This window comes from Rhinatrema bivittatum, chromosome 6 (genome assembly GCF_901001135.1).
Source record: "Rhinatrema bivittatum chromosome 6, aRhiBiv1.1, whole genome shotgun sequence".
Classification (NCBI taxonomy): domain Eukaryota; kingdom Metazoa; phylum Chordata; class Amphibia; order Gymnophiona; family Rhinatrematidae; genus Rhinatrema; species Rhinatrema bivittatum.
The window spans coordinates 205,958,888-205,978,450 of record NC_042620.1 but is presented as its reverse complement, the minus strand read 5'-3'; the positions used below and the strand labels follow the sequence as shown (position 1 = coordinate 205,978,450).

At 43.4% G+C, this 19,563-nt stretch overlaps 1 protein-coding gene across 2 annotated transcripts in view; it reads left to right on the top strand.

The window, feature by feature from the left end:
• Positions 1-19,563, top strand: part of IGF2BP2 (insulin like growth factor 2 mRNA binding protein 2) — a 340,693-nt gene that overhangs the window by 177,608 nt on the left and 143,522 nt on the right. For both annotated transcript variants that reach the window (XM_029606479.1, XM_029606480.1), the window contains exon 4: positions 19,346-19,397. In XM_029606479.1, the coding sequence (XP_029462339.1) occupies positions 19,346-19,397 (52 nt within the window). The remainder of the gene's footprint in view (positions 1-19,345; positions 19,398-19,563) is intronic.

The window sequence follows — 19,563 nt, the reverse complement described above, 5'->3', positions numbered from 1 at the left end:
TTAGTTCCAGCTTGCCTATCACACATGCATTACAAGCTATATAAGCTATATTTTGCCAGCATATAAAGAGTAAACTAGCCTAGGTCTTTCGTAACCTTGGCAGGGAAGGCATGTGTTGTATCTTGCAATCTCTTTGTAAACGTTTCAGCGGTTGGGTCCAAGGTCTGATCTTAGCCTACCCCCAGCTTAGGCTGTAGACAGATCTACAACATTCATGTCTGAAAATTTCTCGGGAATGGCAGATGGCTTTCAGAGAGAAAGATGGCAGACTGTTGGAACATAAGAACTGCCATATTAAGTCAGACTAATGGTCCATCAAACTAAGTATCCTGTTTCCATCACTGGCCAATCAAGGGCACAAGTACTGGCAGGATCCCAAATAATAGATCAGTTTCATGTTGTTTTACACCCAGGCATAAGCAGAGGCTTTCCTCAAGTCTGCAGCTTCCAACATGGCTGAGAAGCCACCAGTCTCTTCTTCCATGGTGTAAACGCCTCCCCAATACCGCCATCCCATGTGGGTTTCCTTAGGTGCACAGGCATACTTAATAACACTATGGCAGGAACCTAGAATTCCGGCACTTCTTGATGATGTCACACAGATGGGTATATAAGCCCAGCCACCCCCTCTAGCATTGCCTCAGCAACAGTCTCCTGCCTTGTGTGCAGTACGTGTTGCCTCAGTGTTTCCTGCTCATCCTTGCCTTGCCTTGTCCCTCCCAGCCTGCCTTGTCTCATCTCTCCTGCCTACCTAGTGTCATCTCATCCAGCCTGCCCTCTCGTGCCTGCCCAGCCTTGTTTAGTCCTTCCTGCCTCATTCTCGCTTCTGCTTCGGACTTCATAGATTTGACCTTCGTCTACACCTCGACTACTCTTCGCTTGCTGCCTGCCATTGACCTCGACTACTCTTTGCTTGCCACCTACTGTTGACCTTTGCATGGACCTCAACTATCCTCACTTGCTGCCTGTCTCTGCCCCCTTGCTGGCCCCAGACCCAGTTGCTCACTGCCTGCCCTGACCCTTGGCTAGTGTCTTGGGTCTATCTCAGATTCTCTCTTTACTCTGTGAGAGCTCCACCTAAGTCCTGCTGGCTCCCGGAATCCAAGGGCTCAACCTGCAGGGAAAGGGATTGGCAAAGGTGAAGCTCTTGACCGGTCCTGTTTCAGAGTACACATGCCAGTTGTCAGCGTGGGCCTAGGGGGCTCTCTTCATAGGCTGCATCAAGCACATCACAGCATTAAGATCCACTTTCCTTCTAAAATCTACCTGGTTAATGGCGTATGGATTTTTCCTCCAGGAACTTGTCCAAACCTTTTCTAAATCCAAATACATTAACTGTCTTCATCACATCTTCTGATCCTAATTGTGTGTTGAGTGTAAAAAAAGTATTTTCTCCAATTTGTTTTAAGTGTGCTACTTAGTAAATTCACGGAGTATCCCCTAGTCGTCTTATTTTTTGAAAGAGTAAACAACTGATGTGCATTTATCCATTACAATTCCACTTATGATTTTATAGACCTCTATGATATCTTCCCATAGCCATCTTTTTGTTGCTTTTGGCTGGTCATGGGACAGACCCGTGACCAGCTACTCTTACCTCCAGCCCCGAGCCACGGGTGGGATCCTCTGACGTCTGGGCAGACCCCCGGACGGAAGCGTGGCAGGGCGCCTGAACAGGTCTGATGCGCTGACCTGAGAAACGCCACCACCAACTGACCCAGGTGTCCCTAGGCACGCACGCTGAACTTTCTGCCATTTAAAGGGCCCACAGCGGGAAATTCCCTGCTGTGCTCTCTGATGATGTCAGGACCTCCTTGAATAAAGGGCTTTCTCCAACTCTCTACAGATGCCTCTGCAATAGGTTATCTCCATTGGAGTAGCGGTTTGCCTCTGCGTTCCTGGTTTCTGATCCTAATTCTTGCCTCCTGGTTCCGCTGTGTGTCATCTTGAGTTTCTGTGTCCTGTTCCTGGGCACCCCGCAAGTCTGGTCTTAGATTTTTTTCCACAGAACTGTACCAAAATTCAAAGTTAAAGTGATTAACGAAAACAACCATCTGGCCTAACAAGGGTTCAAACACTGAGCCTGTGGAAGATATTCCAAGATTTTGTGATCCGTGTAAATTGTAATCGGATAACTTGTCCTTTCCAGCAGATGGCACCATTCTTCCAGCTTGATGATTTAATCGCCAGTGAGCATCTGATTTCACATTCTACAGCATGACTTCAAGTAAAAAATTACAAAAGACCAAGATAAGTTTTGTTGTCTTTAGGAAACAAAATGAAAGAGAAGTTCCAGTAAAAACTGGTATTTTATTTCCAAGAAAAATTATTAAAAATTTTTGCAGTTTCAATTCCAGATAATAGAGACTGTGACAATGACCAGTGATTATATGTAAGGCAGAGCAACAAGTGGCAACACAGATCAATGATGCCTATTATGAAGGCCATGTAGACATTAAAAGCGTCTTTTTCAATATGATTTTGTGAATAGAGGGGAGGAGGATTTAACACATTTATAGTTAGGTCATTTCCACTCAACCTCATTTTAAAAATAGACGGAAGATAGCAGAGTCATTTTATTATAGTTAGACCATTCTTTTAGTGCCAGTTTCATAGCTAGAAGTTCCTGGTCCCCAATGGTGTAATTCCTTTCCACAGGGGTAAACTTCTTAGAAAAGAAAAAGTATGATCAAAAGGTCCCTTTATCATTTTGTTGAGCAAGGCCAGCCCCTACCTCAAGAGCTGAGGCATCTACTTCCACAGTGAAGGGTTTCAATGGATCTAGATGATGGAGAAAGAGATTCCTTAAGAATTTCTTCTTGAGGTGGGCAAAGGCCTGTATGGCTTCTTCTGTCCAGTGTCTGGTGTCAGCACGCTTTTTGGTAAAGGCCGTGAGAGGGGCCACCAAGGAGGAGTAACCGTGCATGAACTGACAATAATAATTGGCAAAACTGAGGAACGTTGCAAGGCTTTGAGACGAACAGGTTGGGGGCCAATCCTGGATGGCTTTCACCTCCTCTAAGGCCATTCATAACATGCTCTGGTAAACAGTGTAGCCAAAGAAGGGCAGCTCCTGCTGTTTAAATGTACATTTCTCAAGCTTGGCATACAGGTGGTGTTCACAGAGTCTCTGTAGTACCTCTTTTACATGTTCCCAATGTTGAGCCATAGAACTTGAGAAAATGTCCAGATAATGTCAAGGTAAACCACCAAGTAGGAGTACAGAAGGTCCCGAAAGTTCTCATTGACCATGTGTTGAAAGTCGGCGGGGGTATTACAAAGACTGAATGGCATGACCAGGTATTCATAGTGGCCATCCCAGGTGTTGAAGGCTGTCTTTCACTCATCTCCTTCTCCTATGTGTATAAAGTTGTAGGCCCCTTGTAGCTCAAGCTTCATGAAGATTTGCCTCCTCCGCAGGTGGTCAAACAGTTCCGTAATAAGAGGTAATGGATAACTTAAGAACATAAGAAATTGCCATGCTGGGACAGACCAAGGGTCCATCAAGCCCAGCATCCTGTTTCCAATAGAGGCTAAACCAGGCCACAAGAACCTGGCAATTACCCAAACACTAAGAAGATCCCATGCTACTGATGCAATTAATAGCAGTGGCTGTTCCCTAAGTAAACTTGATTAATAGCAGTTAATGGACTTCTCCTCCAAAAACGTATCAAAACCTTTTTTGAACTCAGCTACACTAACTACACTAACCACATCCTCTGGCAACAAATTCCAGAGCTTTATTGTGCGTTGAGTGAAAAAGAATTTTCTCCGATTAGTCTTAAATGTGCTACTTGCTAACTTCATTGAATGCCCCCTAGTCCTTCTATTATTCGAAAGTGTAAATAACCGATTCACATCTACTCGTTCAAGACCTTTCATGATCTTAAAGACCTCTATCATATCCCCCCTCAGCCGTCTCTTCTCCAACCTGAACAGCTCTAACCTCTTCAGCCTTTCCTCATAGGGGAGCTGTTTTATCCCCTTTATCATTTTGGTTGCCCTTCTCTGTACCTTCTCCATTGCAACTATATCTTTTTTGAGATGCGGCGACCAGAATTGTACACAGTATTCTCAAGGTGCGGTCTCACCATGGAGCGACATAGAGGCATTATGACATTTTCCGTTTTATTAACCATTCCCTTCCTAATAATTCCTAACATTCTGTTTGCTTTTTTGACTGCTGCAGCACACTGAGCTGACGATTTTAAAGTATTATCCACTATGATGCCTAGATATTTTCCCTGGGTGGTAGCTCCTCATATGGAACCTAACATCGTGTAACTACAGCAATGGTTATTTTTCCCTACATATGCAACACCTTGCACTTGTCCACGTTAAATTTCATCTGCCATTCAGATGCCCAATCTTCCAGTCTTGCAAGGTCCTCCTGTAATGTATCACAATCCGCTTGTGATTTAACTTCTCTGAATATTTTTGTATCGTCCGCAAATTTGATAATCTCACTCATCGTATTCTTTTCCAGATCATTTATATATGTATTGAAAAGCACTGGTCCAAGTACAGATCCCTGAGGCACTCCACTGTTTACCCTTTTCCACTGAGAAAATTGACCATTTAATCCTACTCTCTGTTTCCTGTCTTTTAACCAGTTTGTAATCCACGAAAGGACAGCGCCTCCTATCCCATGACTTTTTAGTTTACGTAGAAGCCTCTCATGAGGGACTTTGTCAAACGCCTTCTGAAAATCCAAATACACTACAGCTACCGGTTCACCTTTATCCACATGTTTATTAACCCCTTAAAAAAATGAAGCAGATTTGTTAGGCAAGACTTCCCTTGGGTAAATGTTGACTGTGTTCCATTAAACCATGTCTTTCTATATGCTCTACGATTTTGATCTTGATAATAGTTTCCACTATTTTTCCTGGCACTGAAGTCAGGCTCACTGGTCTATAGTTACCCAGATCGTCCCTGAAGCTTTTTTTAAATATTGGGGTTACATTGGCCACCCTCCAGTCTTAAGGTACAATGGATGATTTTAATGATAGGTTACAAATTTTAACTAATAGATCAGAAATTTCATTTTTTAGTTCCTTCAGTACCCTGGGATGCATACCATCCAGTCCAGGTGATTTGATACTCTTTAGTTTGTCAAGCTGGCCTACTACATCTTCCAGGTTCACAGTGATTTTGTTCAGTTCGTCTGACTCATCACCCCTGAAAACCATCTCCAGAACTGGTATCTCCTGTTGCGTCCGTCGCTGCTCGACGCCCTCACTCCGCCCTCTTTACCTCTGTGGCAACTCCCTCTGAGTCTGATGGACGGTTGGCTGCCGCCAACCGTCCATCAGACGTCCCCTGCGTCCCCGGACCGGCTCAACGTTGCAGATCCGCCATGTTGCCTGAAGACCTAGGGTGCGCGCGCACGCGCTCTGATTGAAGAACCAGCAAGGGCGCAAACCTCAGGGGTGTCCCCCTGAGATGACGTCATCCGCGTCCAATATTTAAAGGTCTCTGTTTCGCTATCTGATTGAGTTAGCAAGGGAAGGGTTTCGCTATCCTAAGCTACTCTGCCTCCTCGGACTTACCAGAGGTACCCACTCCTCGGGTGCCTCGCCCTTTTCTTTACTTTCAGATTACAGATAGGAACCGGTACTGGCTCCTCGAGGGCCCATGTTCCTGAACACTCTGAAGATTCTCTACTGCCTGGAAGCTATCACTGCTACAAACAATTGTGAGTTACCATCGCTCTCAGAGCTTTCCCTGGAACCAGGTACTCGCTCCTCGAGGGCCTAAACCTTTCCAGCTCCTGAGCTTCCTTGAGACCTTATGTGAGTTTTGTCATCTAGTTCTGTTCATGAACTCTGTCTACTCTGCCTACTCACTTTGTACAGTTTCTCAACAGCTCAGCCATCCTGGACTGCTGTTCCAGTACCCGAGGGACTACAGCCCTGCCGGACATATCCGCTCACTACTGCCACCTCTGGTGGTTTCAAAGACCTGTTTAATAAAAGAACTATGTGTCTGTCTCCATACTGAAGCCTAGCCGGTGGTCCCTCTCGGGATATCCTCCCGGGGGCGTGGTCATTTGCCACCGGCCCAGGGATCCACCCACAACTATATCAGATCCTGAACAGATTGCTAACTACATAGCAAGACCATATCTGAGACACTACAAGATTGCTGACTCCTCCTTTAGGAGCCAACATTATCAGATTGCTACTCCTAGCAGTAATGCTACAGATTGCTATCTCCCAGCTTTCTTAACAGAGCATTAATAACAGATTGCCAACCCCTATCTGATTGCTCCTCCCATCAGGCATCAGATCAATAAAATCTCCCGAACATCCTCATTAATAAACCATGGAAGCAAAGAATTCATATAGGGGTAGATTTTCAGAGCCCTGCTCGCCTAAATCCGCCCAAAACCGGGCGGATTTACGCGAGCAGGGCCCTGCGCGCCGGTGAGCCTATTTTACATAGGCTCACCGGCGCGCGCACAACCCCGGGACTCGCGTAAGTCCCGGGGTTTTCGGAGTGGGCGTGTCGGGAGGCGTGTCGGGGGGCGGGGCCGGATTGCGCGGCGTTTCGGGGGCGTGCCGGCAGCGTTTTGGGGGCGGGTACGGGGGCGTGGCTACGCCCCGGGGCGGTCCGGGGGCGTGGCCTCGCCCTCCGTACCCGCCCCCAGGTCGCGGCCCGGCGCGCAGGGGTCCCGCTCGCGCGCGGGGATTTACGCCTCCCTCTGGGAGGCGTAAATCCCCCGACAAAGGTAGGATCGGGGTTTAGACAGGGCCGGGCGGGTGGGTTAGGTAGGGGAAGGGAGGGGAAGGTGAGGGGAGGGCAAAGGAAAGTTCCCTTCTAGGCCGCTCCGATTTCGGAGCGGCCTAGGAGGGAACGGGGGTAGGCTGCGCGGCTCGGCGCGCGCAGGCTATACGAAATCGATAGCCTTGCGCGCGCCGATCCAGGATTTTAGCCGATACGCGCGACTATGTGCGTATCTACTAAAATCCAGCGTACTTTTGTTTGCGCCTGGAGCGCAAACAAAAGTAGGCTGTTCGCGCTCGTTTGAAAATCTACCCCTTAGTCTTTCTCCAATGGCCTTATCTTCCCTAAGAGCCCCTTTAACCCCTCGGTCATCTAATGGTCCATCTGACTCCCTCACAGGTTTCTTGCTTCGGATATATTTAAAAAAGATTTTATTATGAGTTTTTGCAACTATGGCCAACTTCATTTCAAATTCTCTCTTCGCCTGTCTTATCAATGTTTTACAGTTAACTTGACAATGGTTATGTTTTATCCTATTTTCTTCAGATGGATCCTTCTTCCAATTTTTGAAGGATTTTTTTTTGGGTAAAATAGCCTCTTTCACCTCACCTTTTAACCATGACTGTAATCGTTTTGCCTTCCTTCCACCTTTCTTAGTGTGTGGAATACATATGGACTGCGCCTCTAGGATTGTATTTTTAAAAAATGTCCATGCCTGTTGAACACTTTTAACCTTTGCAGCTGCACCTTCCAGTTTTTTTCTAACTATTTTTCTCATTTTATCAAAGTTTCCCTTTTGAAAGTTTAGTGTTAGAGCTGCAGATTTACTTATTGTCCCCCTTCTAGTTAGTTTAAATTTGATCATGTTATGATCACTGTTGCCAAGTGGCCCCACCACCGTTACCTCTCTCACCAAATCCTGCATTCCACTAAGAATTAAATCTAAAATAGCTCCCTCTCTTGTTGGTTCCTGAACCAATTGCTCCATGAAGCAGTCATTTATTACATCCAGGAACTTTGTCTCTAGCAAGTCCTGATGTTACACTTACCCAGTCAATATTGGGGTAATTGAAATCTCACAAAACACGTTGCAAACAAATTTGAAAATTTTATGTGCTTAGGAATTTATCTCACAATGTGGACCATCATACCACCCTTGGTTGGTTTAGGCAGTAAGCCACGCTTTCAACCATAACGGGTCATATTTAATCATCGGTCCGGAATAGTCTATTAAATTCCTTTTAGATTTCTTCAATTTTCTACTTTATTAAATTTACTTTTTTGTCGTTTTTTGTCCATTTATAATAAAATGTTTTTAACGGAGTAAGAAGCGGAATTGCCTTACTTGTGCGGAGCGCCTCCGCGCTTCCGAGATAGTGCCTTCACTCACTTGTGCAGAGCGCCGCCGCGCTTTCAAGGCTTCAATTTCAATGCTGCCGCGCTTAAAAGGCAGCAAATTCCGATCGAGGGTGCTCGTGTGACTTAGAGCTCCTGTAGTCCAATTCCGATCGAGGGTGCTCGTGTGACTTAGAGCTCCTGTAGTCCGACGTACGTTTCGCAGTTGTGCTGCTTCAGGGACTCTGTCCTAATCGGAAGGGTTAGGCTTAAGAAGAACACAAGGTTAGTTCCCGCCAAACTCTTTCAATATTTAAATGCCTTCGTATTTGCTTCCGTCTAATTCATTATAATGCCTATAAAAAATGACAATAGATATGAGGCCACTTATATTTTTAGCACCAATATTTCTCAACATAGATTATGCATTCCCAAATGAATTATAGACTAAAACACGTTTGTAGTCTTCTCTTACCGCGTTCAGTCGCCTAATGCTCTTACCGGCATTCTGCTGAATTGCCGCGAGATCTAGGCTGATTTTATAGAATCACCCAACCACACCTGTGATCTGATTTGACAGAAGAGTGGATTCACATGAAGTGAATCCACTCAATTTCCTTGTTGAGGCCGCCAGGGGTCACTGTATGTAATTCGAAAATCCATCGTTGTTCACATTGTTGCAGTTTTTTAATTCGGTCTCCCTTTCTCCAATGAGGGTGAACAATTTCTAAAATGGTCCATTTAATATCAGAGAATTCATGATTATGGTCTCTGAAATGTGTCACCAACGGTTCTTCTATTCGTCCTGTGTTGATACAGCATTTATGTTCAGTTAATCTAGTTCTAAACGGGCGTTTAGTCATGCCCACATATGTAAGTGGGCACGGGCAAAAAATGGCATACACGACAAAGGAAGTTTTGCATGTCGCTGGAGGTAAAGAGACTGTCCGACCTGATGGTAAAATGATGGTGGTTTGTGGTGATTTTAATGTACAATGGGCACAATTTGTGCAATTCATAATTGGGTCCTCAACATTCCGGGACTGCTGGAGGCTAGAATGAACTACTTGATCTTTAATATTTCTGCCTCGAGAATATGCAATTCTAAGTGGTTCCTTGAATGAAGGGTGGATTTCTTGAAGAATTGCCCAATGTCTCCGTATGGCTCTGCTGATCATTGGAGCGGCTAGAGTGTGCCTCATCACCATGGTCTGTGGGTTCGAGTCCTCATGCTGTCTTGGCAAAAACATGAATTCCCTATTGGAGTAAAGGGCTCGTCGATAGGCTTTTTTGACACTCGACAGGGGGTATCCTCGTTGCAAAAATCTTTCTGCCATGATTTGAGACTGTTTCTTGAATTCCGAATTGTCTGTGCACAATCGCCGTATGCGCATAAACTGGCCAACAGGTAAATTCAACTTAAAAGTGGTTGGGTGAAAACTATCGAATCTTAAAAGATTGTTGCGATCACTGGGTTTTCGGTACAGAGTGGTGACAACTGAGTCTTCTTTTTTGGTGATAAGGATGTCTAAATATGATATTTGTTGATCATGAGAATTCATGGTGAACTTAAGACATGAGTTTAATGAGTTAAGCCAGAGATGGAATTCCTGAAGGGCTGTCTGTGTTCCTTCCCATATGATGAACACGTCATCTATATATCTTTTCCAATATTTCAAAGATAGGGACCATGGATGTTGTTGAATATATTGGTTCTCAAATGCTGTTACAAATAAATTTGCAACATCTGGAGCCATGGCGGCCCCCATGGCGGTTCCCCGAATTTGTAAATAGAATTTATCTTGAAATGAAAAATAGTTGTGACTCAGAGCTAGATCTAATAATTCAATGATATAGGAAGTTGGTATCCTTTGCGGATTCGGACGGGTCTTTAAAACAGCTGATATTACAGTAAGCAATTCCTCTTGAGGGATTACTGTATACAGCGATTCTATGTCCATGGTGACTAATAAACTCTGGCTGATGGTTCAGCGACAGCCATCTCAGCATCCTCTAGTTGGACTGAATTAACTATGCTGCATAAACGTTGGATACGCACCGAAATGCATGGAGTAACAATGGTTGAATATTTGAAACATCAGCGTATCCCACGAGGTCTTAGGATGGTGAAAACACCTAAAATTTACACGGAATACCCCGAATTTCTTGAACAATGGTCTCATGTTCTCAATAAATGCTCCATGGATCTGATGCTATTAATTGTGAGTCAAACACGTAAAATATCTCAAGAAATAAAACAACAGTCTGACATTATGTTGGAGTCATTAAAAAGTAGTATAGCATTAGATCTCTTTGACACCAATTTGCAGGAGTTTAAGCGCAACATGGAGAAATTTAAGGAAGAAATCAAGACCACTAAAATTGAAAAATTCCACAGGGATGAAGGGGATTACAAGACAGGGTCCATTTACCCCTGGTTAAATCCAGAAGCTAAACCGAGAAAAGTCACGTTTAATACGTCAGACAATTCATCAGGCAGCGATGAAGAACCCCCTTTAGGGGATGCTTCAAAACCTTCGTACCAGCGAGGGCAGCGAGGCCAAACATTCAGGGGCAGAAGGAGAGGGTCCAGAAACTACCAACAAGCAGAGTGGAACCGACCGAAAACCAGGTCGCAGTACAAACCACCGCCAGGAAAGACGGATTGGCCGCCCCATCAGCAGTAATCAACATATCGGGCAGGCCCTTGTCAATACTGGAAGAACAGGTACTGAACAAAGGGTTGAATTTTGTACCTACACAAAGACACGATCCCTTTCAGTTTCGCTGTGACTTTCATAAATTCATTCGGCAGCTTCAGAGGAAAATTTATTTATCCCAAGTTCCAGCAGTAAATTCACCATCAGTCATTACTCCTCTTGTAAAACCTAAATCCAAATGGAGCCCGCCTCCACCGGGAGACGCAGCAGTTAACACTTTTTTCACTTTGGTGATGCATGATATTGAAAAAATTGAAAAATCAAATCATCATTCTTACTTTAATCTATCTAAAGAGGAATCACAGGCACTTCATCAATTACAAGACAGAAAGGATATAGTAATAAAACCAGCTGATAAGGGAGGAGCGGTTGTAGTGATGACTACATAAGCATACATTGAGGAAGTACAACGTCAACTTTCAAATACAGCATTCTATCGGGAACTTGATGAAGACCCGACGGATAATATTTTAGCGGAGATAACACGTATAGTAGAATATGGATATCAACAGAATTTCCTCACAAAGAGTGAGAGTGATTTCTTGATCAACAAATATCCTAGGGTCCCCGTACTGTATATTGTACCAAAAATTCATAAAAATTTACAACAGCCTCCGGGAAGACCGATAGTGTCGGCAAAGGAATCAGTATTAGAACCGATTTCTATTTTTCTGGACAAATTACTCCAACCATTTGTGTCGCAAGCACCTTCTTACATCAAGGACACGTCTCATATGCTTCAATTTTTATCTACCATAAAACTGTCAAGCCAGAGTTTATTAGTCACCATGGACATAGAATCGCTGTATACAGTAATCCCTCAAGAGGAATTGCTTACTGTAATATCAGCTGTTTTAAAGAACCGTCCGAATCCGCAAAGGATACCAACTTCCTATATCATTGAATTATTAGATCTAGCTCTGAGTCACAACTATTTTTCATTTCAAGATAAATTCTATTTACAAATTCGGGGAACCGCCATGGGGGCCGCCATGGCTCCAGATGTTGCAAATTTATTTGTAACAGCATTTGAGAACCAATATATTCAACAACATCCATGGTCCCTATCTTTGAAATATTGGAAAAGATATATAGATGACGTGTTCATCATATGGGAAGGAACACAGACAGCCCTTCAGGAATTCCATCTCTGGCTTAACTCATTAAACTCATGTCTTAAGTTCACCATGAATTCTCATGATCAACAAATATCATATTTAGACATCCTTATCACCAAAAAAGAAGACTCAGTTGTCACCACTCTGTACCGAAAACCCAGTGATCGCAACAATCTTTTAAGATTCGATAGTTTTCACCCAACCACTTTTAAGTTGAATTTACCTGTTGGCCAGTTTATGCGCATACGGCGATTGTGCACAGACAATTCGGAATTCAAGAAACAGTCTCAAATCATGGCAGAAAGATTTTTGCAACGAGGATACCCCCTGTCGAGTGTCAAAAAAGCCTATCGACGAGCCCTTTACTCCAATAGGGAATTCATGTTTTTGCCAAGACAGCATGAGGACTCGAACCCACAGACCATGGTGATGAGGCACACTCTAGCCGCTCCAATGATCAGCAGAGCCATACGGAGACATTGGGCAATTCTTCAAGAAATCCACCCTTCATTCAAGGAACCACTTAGAATTGCATATTCTCGAGGCAGAAATATTAAAGATCAAGTAGTTCATTCTAGCCTCCAGCAGTCCCGGAATGTTGAGGACCCAATTATGAATTGCACAAATTGTGCCCATTGTACACCACAAACATTGTACACCACAAACCACCATCATTTTACCATCAGGTCGGACAGTCTCTTTACCTCCAGCGACATGCAAAACTTCCTTTGTCGTGTATGCCATTTTTTGCCCGTGCCCACTTACATATGTGGGCATGACTAAACGCCCGTTTAGAACTAGATTAACTGAACATAAATGCTGTATCAACACAGGACGAATAGAAGAACCGTTGGTGACACATTTCAGAGACCATAATCATGAATTCTCTGATATTAAATGGACCATTTTAGAAATTGTTCACCCTCATTGGAGAAAGGGAGACCGAATTAAAAAACTGCAACAATGTGAACAACGATGGATTTTCGAATTACATACAGTGACCCCTGGCGGCCTCAACAAGGAAATTGAGTGGATTCACTTCATGTGAATCCACTCTTCTGTCAAATCAGATCACAGGTGTGGTTGGGTGATTCTATAAAATCAGCCTAGATCTCGCGGCAATTCAGCAGAATGCCGGTAAGAGCATTAGGCGACTGAACGCGGTAAGAGAAGACTACAAACGTGTTTTAGTCTATAATTCATTTGGGAATGCATAATCTATGTTGAGAAATATTGGTGCTAAAAATATAAGTGGCCTCATATCTATTGTCATTTTTTATAGGCATTATAATGAATTAGACGGAAGCAAATACGAAGGCATTTAAATATTGAAAGAGTTTGGCGGGAACTAACCTTGTGTTCTTCTTAAGCCTAACCCTTCCGATTAGGACAGAGTCCTTGAAGCAGCACAACTGCGAAACGTACGTCGGACTACAGGAGCTCTAAGTCACACGAGCACCCTCGATCGGAATTGGACTACAGGAGCTCTAAGTCACACGAGCACCCTCGATCGGAATTTGCTGCCTTTTAAGCGCGGCAGCATTGAAATTGAAGCCTTGAAAGCGCGGCGGCGCTCTGCACAAGTGAGTGAAGGCACTATCTCGGAAGCGCGGAGGCGCTCCGCACAAGTAAGGCAATTCCGTTTCTTACTCCGTTAAAAACATTTTATTATAAATGGACAAAAAACGACAAAAAAGTAAATTTAATAAAGTAGAAAATTGAAGAAATCTAAAAGGAATTTAATAGACTATTCCGGACCGATGATTAAATATGACCCGTTATGGTTGAAAGCGTGGCTTACTGCCTAAACCAACCAAGGGTGGTATGATGGTCCACATTGTGAGATAAATTCCTAAGCACATAAAATTTTCAAATTTGTTTGCAACGTGTTTTTTGAGACAAGTGTGGTTCGTTGCACATTTTTTCATTAACTGTTTCTGTATAGTGGTAATTGAAATCTCCCATTATTATTGCTCTACCAAATTGGTTAGCGTTCCTGATTTCTCTTAGCATTTCATCATCTGCCTGACCGTTTTGGGTGATAGTATTAGGGCCCCTGTAATCAATGCAGGGTCAAAGCAACCCATCCTTTTTCCCCATGAAGAAGAAATTTGCCCCTGCAGGGGATGAAGATGGTTGAATGAAACCACGCTCCAGGTTTTCGTGGATGTGTTTCATCATGGCTTCGGTCTCAGGTGCAGACAACGGATAGACCCGACCTCTGGGAGGCATCTTTTCCAGAAGAAAGTCAATTAGGCAGTCTAATGACCTATGAGGAGGTAGTATCTCTGCTTGCTGTTTGCTAAAGACCTTGGCAAAGGTGGCATACTGAGGGAAAGTCCCAGAAGGTCTGGTGGGGTTGTCCAACGTAAAGTGACTGGAGGAAGGACTTGAGGGAGACATCGTTCCAGGCATAATGTGCTCCAGTGAGCAAGTTGTAATGTTTCCGAACTAATAGCAGAATCATGAAGTATGAGCCATGGTAACCCAAGGACGACAGGGTTGAAGGCCTGGGTTAACACATAGAAGAAAATAGTTTTCCAATGCAGGAGACCGATCTGGAATGTCAGAGGTAACGTGACCTTCAACAGGCATCCAGGCAGGGGCTCATCATACACAGAGGACATAAGTGCTTTGGCTAAGGTGATGATAGGGATGTTATATTGGTGAAGCAGAGGTTCCTCTATTAAATTGCTACAGAATCCAGGAAGGCCTTTGTTTGCACCAGGGTATTATTGCGAATGAGAGAGAGGCACCACCAACTTCAGAGAAGAGGAAGATCCACCTAGGGCTGCCACTCCGACCAACCCCAGTCTCAGTAGTTTTCCGTTTTTTGTTTTTTTGTTTTGTTTTTTTTGAGAGGGGGGGGGAGCAGTGATGAGCAAAATGCCCCTGGCCTGCACAGTAGAGACAAAGATTTAGCTGCCTTCACCTCTGTTTTTCCTCCTCGGTGAGGCAAGATCTGCCCAATTGCATGGGTTCCTCTGAGGACCTGGAAGCTGCAGAATCGGCGGAAGGAACCGAGGGTCGCTGGAGTTTAGGAACCAAGCAGAATAGTCGTCGGGAAGCCCCTCTTTCTCAGGCATACTCCTGAAAGGATAGATCCACCTAGATGGCTAGAGTTATGAGGTCTTCCAGCATAGGAAGTATATCCCAGCCTGCTAATTCACCTTTTTTGTGCTTCACCACCTCCTGCCAAAAGATGGCTGTCAGAGTGTCCTCACCCCAGTGGAATTCAGCAGCCAGGGTATGAAATTGTGTGGTGTAGTTGCCCAAAGTACTATTGCCTTGCCGAATTCAAATTCCTTGATCACTGAAGTCTGACCTGGCTCATCAAAGATGAGCTGAAATTACTGAAGGAAAGTGTCTAGGCTCCCAATTAAAGGGTTATCTCACTCCCAGAGGGGAGATGCCCAGGCTAGGGCCTGGCCAGCTAGCAGAAACAACATATAGGTCATCTTTGTGCAGTCCGTTTGGAAGTTGGCTGCTTGCAGCTCGAAATGCATCTTGCACCCGTTGCGGACTCTGTCATATCTGGGAGGCAGTGGAAGGTGCAGCATGGACGTCGAGAAACAAGCGGGTCCGGGACTGGTGTTGGTGTGGACAATTGGGCCTGTATTGCATCCATACATATGGCAAGGCCATAGAGAAAGCCAGTTATTTGGTTGAACTGATCTTGCTGCTGCTGGACTTGGTGGGCCAAACCAGGTATGGCTTGAATTGAGAGCAGATCTTCCAAGCTAATGACCTTGGCAATCTGTCGAGGATGTGAGCCCTTAGGCTGTGCATGGGTGACACAGCCTAGTAGGCAAACATACTAGGCACATGCCAACAGCTGGCAGACACGCCCCTTTGTGGGACTGAGCTGGACCTTACTTATAACAGCCCTTTTCCCCACAGGTTGAGCCCTTGGGTTCCAGGGGCTGGCAGGATTTAGACAATTGTCCCTGAGGGTGATGAGAGACAATGTCCAAAGACAGTCTAAGGTCAGGGCAGGCAGCGTTCAGACAGTTACCAGGTTCAGGTCAAGGATCAGAGCAGGCAGCGAGCAAGGAGTACTCTGTGTCTGTAGCAGAGGTCAATAGTAGGTAGCAGGCAAGAGTGCTCAGAGTCCATAGGGGACAGTCAATATCAGATAATCTGGCTAAAATGAATTCTACACTAGGGACTGGGCAAGGCACAGTGGACTGGCCCAGGCAGGGAGACCTATGGAGCACAAACAAGGCAAGGTTACAGACAGGATGAGGACCAGGACACTTGTAAGGCAAGGCAGGACCCAACTAGACTAAGGCAAGGCTAGGGTAAGGCAAAGGCAGAGACTTGGCAAGACAAGACACAAAGCAAGGTAGTCAGTAACACAGGGAGCAACACACTACAGGCTAGGCTGGGGACCTGCTGCTGAGTCACTGGCTGGAAGCGTGGTAGGGTTTTAAATCTCCTGCTGACACTGACCATCTCTCGGAACCTTAGCTGCTTTACCACTGTGAGACCTTTAACTTCCAGCGTGCGCCGCGCATACATGCCTAAGGGCTCAATGAGGGAGACAGGATGGTGGCGTCCCCACCACAAAGATGGACATCTAGGCGTCAAGCAGGTCAGCAGCTCCTGAGGGTGAGTGTGGCCAGATGTGGGGCCCTCTTGCAGTTGGCCAAACATTACACCTCAAAGTGTATTTGCATGTGTAAAACTTAACTTTAAGCATGTAAATCCCTTTGAAAATTATCCCCTTTATAAATAGACTTCCTTATACAATGCATGACTGATAACTACATTAGACAATTTTATTATTAAAGTAAAAAATTAATGTACCTGAGAAACAAAAGAAACAAAATACAGATATCTCTAAAACAGTCCATGCAGTCATGGACTAAAGCCAGCAAATTTTCTTGCTACTGCGTTTTGGGGTTTTTTTGTTCATGAGAGATGAGAAATACTCCTTCAGTGGGAGATATTCTAAGCATATGGTTTAATTTTATTTATTTATTTATTTATTTATTTATTTGATGAGTTTTATATACCGTTATTCGGTTGAGCCATCATAATGGTTTACAAAAGTGAATAATATCTTGTAACTAGGCATTAGTAAGAACAGTAAACAGATTCTTAATAAATGAGTAGTGATACAGAAACATTTGAACCGTTTTAGCAGATCTTTAGCTGTTAGATATGATTCAGATGTTTCAAATCAAATATATTTGTTTCTATGATCAAGTAAAATATATAACATTTCTCATACTTTATTTTATAGACTATGTTTTAGACCTATTTATTTTATGCATTACATACACCTGTACACCATTGTGAACTAGTGATTCTCACTTGGAATGAAGATATATAAAACAGTCAAAGTTAAAGGAATTTAGCTGATTAGATATATGCTAGCAAAAAGTCGCAGGCCGCCCGCACATGTGTGCGGCCATCGGATTTTATAATATGCACACACCGGTACGCACGTTATAAAATTGGTGCATTCATGTGCACACACAGGGAATTGTGCACACATGGATGCGCATGTGAGGGTGCATTGGATGGCATAAGGCATGCCACTGGTGGCCACTGGCAATTTAGAATGCACCATGTTCCTCCCCTCTAACATGCGTATTAAAAAAAAAAAAATACGTACACATTGAACATGCGTATACACATTCAAGTAAATTTTAAATGGGCTACTTGTGTAAATTTCAGGGTTTACACTCGTGGCTGGGCACATGGAGATTACATCTGCTTCAGAGGAGCAGTAAGTTCCAAAATAAAAAATTTGGGGATAATTAGGTTAGGTTTAAGGGGGCAGGGAGGAGAGGGGAAGAGGGAGGAAGTTTAGGTAGGGGTGGTAGGGAAATTCCTTCCTAGTCCGCACCTTAATTGAAGCAGACTGGGAGGGAACTGGGAAAAAGGGCGATCGCGTCGCCCCTCTTAATTGGAAAATGCTCCCTGCACATGTGAGTTGTGGGCTTGCCCGCACATGCGCGCAGCCATCAAATTGGTGCATCCATCTGCATGCTCCGGGAACCACGCGCACTGCTTTAAAAATTGACCACATTGAACATGCATATTAAATATATATATATATATATTTATTTAGGCTTTTTATATACCTTTCTTCCAGAATATGATCACAATGGTTTACAAAATCATTGTTCATATTGTTTAACAATCACATTCTGTGCCAGCATTCATATTCAAGATCAAAACCACAGCAGATATATGTTCTTATTCATGTTGGTACATATTCTTGGTTAGCATGACAGTGGATTTATAGACCTCATATTCGTACATCTTCAAAGTTGGTATTACAGCAAATGCAGATTCTAATTCAACTATCTATATATTTTACATCAATCATTACTTATTGATCACTTCACTACCATTGTCTTTTGTATTGATGATGAGGTTTTCAGTATATTGGTGTTTTATGTTAAATCATAAGCTTCTCTAAAGAGCCATGTTTTCAGTTCACATTTGAAATTCTTTTTTTCTCTTATTTGGCGTAATGACTCTGGCAGGGAGTTCCACAACTTGGGGCCTGCTATGGAAAACATTTGGTCCCATATTTGTGTTAGATATGTGTTCTGAGTAGAAGACACTGTTAGAAGTCCCTTGCTTTGTGATCTTAGTGTTCTTTGTGGTGCATAGGTTTGAAGTGTCACTCCTAATAAGCGTGGGTCAGTATTGTTGATGATATTGAAAATTAGGGTTAATACTTCATAATGAATTCTGAATTGTACAGGAAGCCAGTGCAGTGCCATCAGTGAGGGGATGATGTGGTCAAATTTCCTAGTTCTAGTAATAGTCTAGCAGAGGCATTTGGAGTAGCTGTAATGGTTTTAGTAAGCTTGAAGGTAGGCCTAATAATAGGGCGTTGCAGTAGTCTAAGTTTGAAAATATTTGTGTTTGTAAGACGGTGTGGAAGGTTTCATACACACAGATTGAATTAGTTGTAAGTGCATTTATTTCCAAATGCGTTTCATAACATGTGAATGAAAAAGCCAGTTCATAAACGTTTTTGCAATGCGGTGCTGCAGTGATGCCATTAGGCACATTAAATGTTTAATCATCACTGGCAGGAATAAAAAAAATGTTATAGTTTACTATTGTGCATGTCATACTAATAGATTTTTTTTTTATGTTGGTGATGATTAAACATGTTTAATGTGTCTGAATGGCATCACTGTTATACTGCATTGCAAATAAGTTTATGAAATAACTTTTTTATCCACATATTATACAATGCATTTGAAAAGGAATGCGATTACAATTTATTCAATGTGTTCTCTGTAATTATTTTGCTATGTTCTGAGTACTCTAACTTTGCATTTATCATTGATTACTGCCACTTTGTATATATGTGTGTGTATAAAACTTGTATAGATTTGTATGGGAAAAATGTCAATGTTTATATACTTTATTTTAATGCAGATTTACTCTGATTTTGTTCATTTGTAGGTGCTGGATGGTCTTTTAGCTCAATATGGCTCTGTTGAGAATGTGGAACAAGGTATGAAGCCAGTCAGTGTGTCAGTCTAACAGCAGGACTGAATATGGGTGTGATATATTCATTTGACATTGATTTTTCACCTACAGATTTCCATGAAAGAAATTAAGAAAAGACATCAGCTGCCTAAAGAGCACCTCTTATGCTTTATATACCATTTTCTCTGTGC